This window comes from Oncorhynchus masou, chromosome 6 (genome assembly GCF_036934945.1).
Source record: "Oncorhynchus masou masou isolate Uvic2021 chromosome 6, UVic_Omas_1.1, whole genome shotgun sequence".
Lineage (NCBI taxonomy): Eukaryota > Metazoa > Chordata > Actinopteri > Salmoniformes > Salmonidae > Oncorhynchus > Oncorhynchus masou.
The window spans coordinates 69966159-69973724 of NC_088217.1; the positions used below are offsets into that span (position 1 = coordinate 69966159).

At 40.3% G+C, this 7566-nt stretch overlaps 1 protein-coding gene across 1 annotated transcript; it reads left to right on the top strand.

The window, feature by feature from the left end:
- The first annotated feature begins 112 nt into the window (after positions 1–112).
- LOC135542520 (ankyrin repeat domain-containing protein SOWAHC-like) lies at positions 113–6151 on the top strand. The gene has a single exon (XM_064969544.1). It carries the CDS (start codon positions 1467–1469, stop codon positions 3198–3200), a length of 1734 nt encoding a protein of 577 aa, XP_064825616.1. The 5' UTR covers positions 113–1466; the 3' UTR covers positions 3201–6151.
- Positions 6152–7566: the final 1415 nt, after the last annotated feature.

A 7566-nucleotide genomic window follows, 5' to 3' on the forward strand; every position in this document is an offset into this window, starting at 1 on the left:
ACTTTGACTGACCGACCACTAATATAGATTCCAAAATGGCGTTTCAGGGGTCACAGTTTCCCAATGTTGTGGTTGCCTATGAGGCGTGGACAGAGATAATTTTGGGGAGATGGGAAACGCCATTGGAATCTTATTAACGCTCAGTGTGTACGTTGCCCATGCATCGTCTATGGCCCACGCGGTACATTTCTGGGACTAATGAGTGACTGGGCGTTAGCTCAAAAACACAACATTAGCATGAACATAAGTATTTTCCGAGATTTTAGATAATTAACTTGTTCTCTGAAATCGTGAAATGACGTACTTTCAAGGAAAATAGGCAGGTTTCTCGACTCATACCCTGATTTTGATAAGGGATTGTGAGAAGATTCGTTTGCAACCACTCGAAGCAGCATTTACAAGTGAACGCGATCGCTTGACATTCTGCTGTTTGGGGCGTTATGCCACGTTCAAGACAGCTGGGAAAGAACGAGCTCCGACTGGGAAAATCGATTTGAACAGCCATCCAACTAGGAATTCCAACTCTTCCTAGAGCTCTGACTTTCCGAACTTAAAATACAGACTTCATTATTTGACCTCGTATTTTTCCGAGTTTCCGGGTGTTTTGAACGCTGCATTATAGACAGATAGACATTGAGCCAGATATTAAACCGGATGTATAAATGTGAAGCATCCGGTTGGCGTTTCCTCTCACTACCAAATATGTTAATGCGAGGAAGCCCAGTGACCGGCATGGTGAGAAGTTGGATTGAGATGGATTTTGGCCAACATTCTGCTAATTTTCTAATCGATGAAACATTTGATCTCCATACGGTTTTATGTTTCCAAAACTATAATCTATAACAAACAGAGTGGACTGCGTTTTGCAGACTTTACCCTTTGCCAAAGTAAAACAAAAATGCGTTGTTTAGGAGTGCGAATTGCCTTATTGAGCACTTCATAGTATGCGTTCCCTAACGAAAATATGCAAATAAATACTAGAACGTGCCATTGAGATCTCACTAGCTAGTGCATGGCTCTTCCCATCTCCTTGCTAGTTCTACCCACCACGATTAATTTCCTCCCATTGGAAACGACAGCCTCTGGTCTATCTTGGGTTAGTTATAAAAATCTTTAGTGTTACGTTCATTACACAAGGGTAACTATCTCCTCCTTTCTCTAATGTCTCTGTAGTGGATCGCTGTAACCATAGAAATAAAACGGATAGACAGGTCTGCTTGCAAAAGTGGGTCCTTCCTTACTCAACTCTGGGTGGGTAACAGTTCTATTAATTTCTATTCTGTATCAAAGAAGCACAAGGTCTGAGGATGATGTGATGAGACAACACCAACCAGGGCAGGTGAAAATCGTATTTGTACGGGCTGATTAAACTCTAGCTAATTTATAAACATAAAAAGGAAGATCTTTTTTTTTTTTTAGATCTGTAAGTGGTTTACCGTAGCCTTTTAATTAATTTTTAATCAGTAATGGCGACCGAGTGCACCCAAGAAGCGGTTGTTCAATTTCTAACCGAGCGAGGAGGGAGAGTGAAAAACAAGATATTCATTGGCTATTTCAAAGCTGTTTTCCCAGAAGACCCTGACCAGAAAGCAATTGTTCGGGAGAAATTCAAGGGATACGTGGACAATGTCGCATTTGTAAAGTTGGAGAATGGAGTGAAATGTGTATGTTTAAAAAAGAAGTATCGAGTTTCATTGAAGTGTACAGTGGAAAAAGACAGCGAGTGCAATGGTAACGGGACAGGCACCTTATTGGAACAAGAGGACAGCGGTGCTGCTATATCAACATCATATAAGAACTTTATAGAAGATAGATGCAGTTGTGGTGCACAGTCAGTATCATCTGCTGGGCATGTGCACTCTTGGGAAATCACTGCAAACGAAGAGGCACAAGACATTTCACTTGGCTCAGGTTACGGAACTGACAATGCCACGAGAGCGAGACCGCCTGACATTTCTGGAATTATTTTGGAAGGTAAAATTGTAGAAAGAGCTGCGTTAACAAGGTCTGTAGTTCAAAATAATAGTCTATCAGACAATATGGGAAATGCGTTAGGCATTGGTGGTAATGCAGAGCAGAAATTGACCAAGAGGGACATTCATTGCAACCGCACGACATTGCAACCGCATGACATACCGAAAATTGCAGTGATTGAGGCGTCACCTTTACCTACATCCGCGGATGGCTCTATGTTCCCCTTACCCATACGTCCATTTCCAACTAATGCACAGGACAGCCTGCTGTCCCGTCACCCTTCAACAGAGGACGGGGCAGACGAAAGCCAATATTATGATTTTCAACAGAGCATATCTGGGAGTGACAGCTACACACCTAAAAGTAGCCGTAATAACTTTATTGAGCTCATGATGAACAGCTCCCTCCAGGTGCGACGCAGCATGGTGTTGAGGAACTCGGACTCCGCCTCTGTGGTTTCCTCTACTACAGACGAAGACGGTGCTTCAGTCACTCTGGACCCGTTGGAACACGAATGGATGATGTGTGCATCCGACGGCCAATGGGAGAGTCTCCACCGTCTCCTTTCCTCTGAACCGAACCTTGTCATGAAGAAGGATTTTGTGACTGGGTTCACCTGCCTGCACTGGGCCGCAAAGCAGGGTAAACAAGAGCTGCTGGCGCTTCTTGTGAACTTTGCCAAACAACACACAGTGCCCATCAACATCAACGCCCGATCAAGTGCCGGCTACACGCCCCTACACCTAGCAGCAATGCACAACCAAGTTGAGGTGGTGAAGTTACTGGTAGGAGCCTATGACGCAGACGTAGAGGCCAGAGATTACAATGGGAAAAGGGCGTGTCAGTATCTTACAAACAGTGTGGCCGTTGATATCCGTGACATCATCGGGGCGGGTGTTGGCGGCGACTCGGACTCAGAGAACACAGACTATGGGGATGGGGGGCGTTGGAGGTTGTCTAAAGTTCTCCAGTCTAATCTGACGCCCCTCAAACTGCACAATCACAGCGAGGAGGACACAGGTGATGGAGTAGACCAGGCCAGACAGAAACCCTTGCTGAGGAAATCGTCCTTTAGCAAGATGAGGCCCAAACTCCAGAAGATCCGCTTCAGATCTTCGCAGATAGTTCACAGCACTTCGTTCCCAGCACACTGTGAGACAGAGGAGCTTAACGGGTCCAGGAAAAGCTCATTTAAATCCAGACCCATGTCAAATCTGTTTGGCTGAGGAATAGCCCCTAAATTCACTCGACAAAGAGAAAGTAAACTACTACAGAGCAGAATGACTTACACAATGGGGTATAGTTTGATGTTACAAGTGTTTATGTTTTTTTGTGGCATAGACCAAGTCTGGTGTTACACATACTTAAGGGTTTTCCTCTAGGCATTATATGAATATACTGAACTAACAGAATATGGTATTACATAATCTATTGAGTAACTGGCCAGATTGTCACCCCTGGTTAGGCTAAAAATGTCTGTGATAACTCTCTTATCATTCCGAAGTATCCAAGTAGGTCTTATTGTTTGTCTGCTTGAACGCTTAACGTATATGTAAAGCTGTCTGTAAACCCACTGGGCAAAGATGTCATTTTAACGTCTAGTTTTGATTTCCATTTGGTTGAGTATAACTAATTTGAATTCAGTGTGAAATCAACAAAAAAATGACACAATGTCATTGGATTTAGGTTAAAAGTTGGGTGATTTAAAAAGATACGATTAACTTACATTGATTACTTTTTTTCAAAGTCAATCAGTTTTCCACGTTGATTTGATGCCTTCATATTGACTTTTTGTTGTTGGTTGAAATGACTTGGGAACCAGGTTGACTCAACCTGTTTTTGCCTAGTGGGAAGTGTTTAAACGTCAAGTTATTTCACCACATGGTAGAAACAATGTCATTGATTTCACAACGCTTGGGAACAATTCTATCTTATTACTGTCAGACTGTTATTTGTTTATTCTCCCTTTTATATTTACGTTGCTTAAAGCACTTTGATTTTAAACTGTTATTGATCCAGCTTTCCTGCGGTTGATGCCATTCAGTCCACCTGAAAGACTTTGAGAGGGGAATTTACTTCCTCTTTGTGTTCAAGTGGACGATTGGAGGCCAACGAAAAGGCCTCTGGTCCTTTACGTCTGTAATCAGGATCAGTAGAGGAGATTTCTGTGTCACAAGGTACGCGGTTGTAGAGTGCATGGTAGGCCGACTGTTTATAGTGATGAAAGATCAGGTTTCACAACTATTCACTTTTAAAAATGTAAATTTTTTTGACCTGATAGCTCCTTATTTTGAGTTGTCTAAGGTTGCAGTCGTCTGGTATCAAGTTGTAGGTTACCCTTTGTTCTGTTTTATATCAACAAGCTCAGGCTTGCTGACCCAGGAGAGCCTAGCTCAGCTGAGAGTGAGCAAGAGAGACTAGTGTACATTTAGTGCCATCAGAAAGTGTTCATACTCCTTGACTTATTCCACATTTTGTTGCGTTACAGCCTGAATTCCGAATTTATTAAATATATATGTGTTTCTCACCAATCTACACACAATACGCCATAATGACAATGTGAAAACATGTTTTTAGAAATGTTTGCAAATGTAATAAAAAAAAAGCATGAATATCTCAATGACGAAAGTATTCACACCCCTGAGTCAATACTTTGTAGAAGCACCTTTGGCTGCTATTACAGCTGTGAGTCTTTCTGGGTAAATTTCTAAGAGCTTTCCACACCTGGATTGTACAGCATTTGCCCATTTTGTAAAAAAAATATTCAAGCTCTTCAAATTGGTTGTTGATCCTTGCTAGACAACCATTTTCAGGTCTTGTCATAGTTTTTCAAGTAGATTTAAGTCCAAACTGTAACCCGGCCACCCCGGAAAATTCACTGTTATCTTGGTAAGCAACTCCAGTGTAGATTTGGCCTTGTGTTTGAGATTATTGTCCTGCTGAACTGTGAATTCATCTCCCAGTGTCTGGTGGAAAACAGACTGAACCAGGCTTTCCTCTAGGATTTTTCCTGTACTTACCTCCATGTATTTGTTTATCCTGAAAAAAATCCCCAGTCCTTAATGATTACAAGCATACCCATAACATGATGCAGCCACCACTATGTCTGAAAATATGGAGAGTGGTACTCAATAATGTCTTATTGGATTTGCCTCAAACATAACACTTTGTATTCAGGACAAAAGGTTAATTGCTTTGCAATTTTTTTTGCAGTATTACTTTAGTGCCTTGTTACAAACAGGATGCATGTTTTGTAATATTTTTATTCGGTACAGGCTTCCTTTTCACTCTGTTAATTAGGTCAGTATTGTGGAGTAACTACAATGTTGTTGATCCATGCTAAGTTTTTTCCTATCACAGCCATTAAACTATTTCACTGTTTAAAAGTCACCATTGGCCTCATGGTGAAATCCCTGAGCGGTTTCTTTCCTCTTCGGCAACTGAGTTAAGAAGGACGCCTTTATCTTTGTAGAGACTGGGTGTATTGATACACCATCCAAAGTGTAATTAATAACTTCACTATGCTCAAAGGGATATTCAACTTCTGCTTTTTTATTTGTACCCATCTACCAATAGGTGCCCTCATAGCCGTGGGGAGTAAGGGTGCTGAGGGTGCTACAGCACCCCCTGAAAAATCATAATAGTAAAAACAATATGAATGAAATATAAATAATCTTTTGGAAAATATATATATTTTTCACAAAAGTGATGCACTGGGCCTTTAATAGTCCTGTATTAGTGAACTGATTTAGCCTTCTGTTATAGCCTTTAGTTTTTGTGCAATGTTGCACTGAATTCTAACACTTATTTTTACTCTGCACTTTTGTTATTTGTTAATATAACTGGAGTGTATTTAAGATTTTTATTTTTTTTTGCAAATCATTGTCTCACATGTACTAGTCTAATTGTTTGTCTAGATTAGATTTAAGGCCTACTACATATGGCATTAGCTGTTTTGGGGGAATTTAATGGTTTCTCAGTCAATGGTTTTTATTGCTGAATAGCCTACAGTAATGCTACATAGGTTACTGATTTTGCTACTTGATTTATTGTACAGTTACCTTTTTATTATGCAATTATTCTTTGTTCTTTTATCAACCACCTGCTGCTAATTACGATATTCAAAGGGCTGGAACGGTATTTCTCGTCTGTCTGTACATTAAATTATATTATAGTCCTCTTTTTGATGATCAAACAAAAGAATGTTAACATAAAAAAATCTGACACCTCACTGTCTACAATCATTTAAGATCCCATGTTCAATACTCTGTCTTCAATAATGTTTTCAAAGCTAGATTGTGGAGTCTGTATTTTTATCATTTGGAAATGTATTCCTACATCTTTGTGTTGCTTAACAGAAATATCAAACTACTGTTAGCTCTGCCTTTACCCGACCTGATAAATTAACTGTCATACTGTCACTATTGAGATCTGTCTTGTTCTGTTTAATGCAGCAGTCTGTGACAGTAGTAACTAATACACCGTGTCCATAGTTCGGAATATTTCTGCACAACCAGTAGTGCACGCATGTATTTATTTACTTATACTGTGTGCAAGATGGCTTTTATGTTCTCTTAAGGGCTCTTAAACAAACATTGTTTTTATTGCATGTGAATTTCTGTGCCCCAAAATAGGATGCCACGTTGGGTTCATTGTGGGAAATGAGTATGCCACGTTTTCAATGGTAATTGCTGTATGACTAATCTTAGGCAAATCTCAGCAGGTATTTTTTGTATTTTATTCCTCCATTGAGTAATGGAGTGGAATAGCATTGACACAACCTTTTTGTTGTAAATCATTCAGTGAAATGAAACGGTACATATGGACCATCTTAGCTCCACTCTACAGAGAGATGTGTTTGTCCTTGACCGGGTCAATACATTACAGTCATTACAACCTAGATTGATTGAAATTATATAACTATAGAATATATATACTGTACAGTGCATTCAGAAAGTTTTCAGGGCCCTTGACTCTTTCCATATTTTGTTACGTTACAACCGTATTCTAAAATTGATTTTTTTTTTTTAATCCCTCTTTAATCTACACACAGTACCCCACAATGACAAAGTGAAAACGGGTTTTAAGAAAATTTTGCACAATTATACAAAAAAACCAGAAATACCTTATTAACATAAGTATTCAGACCCTTTGCTATGAGACTCAAAATTAAGCATAGGTGTATCCTGTTTCCATTGATCTTTGCGGTGTTTCTACATCTTGATTGGAGTCCACCTGTGGTAAATTCAATTGATTGAACATCATTTGGAAAGGCACACATCTGACTATATATGGTCCCACAGTTGACAGAGCATAAACCAAGGCATTGTCCGTAGAGCTCCGAGACAGGATTGTGTCAAGGCACTGTCCGTAGAGCTCCGAGACAGGATTGTGTCAAGGCACTGTCCGTAGAGCTCCGAGACAGGATTGTGTCAAGGCACAGATCTGGGGAAGGGTTTCAAAATATTTCTGCAGCATTGAAGGTCCCCAAGAACACATTGGCCTCCATCATTCGTAAATGTAAGAAGTCTGGAACCACCAAGACTCTTCCTAGAGCTGGCCAAGAACCCAATGGCCACTCTGACAGAGGGC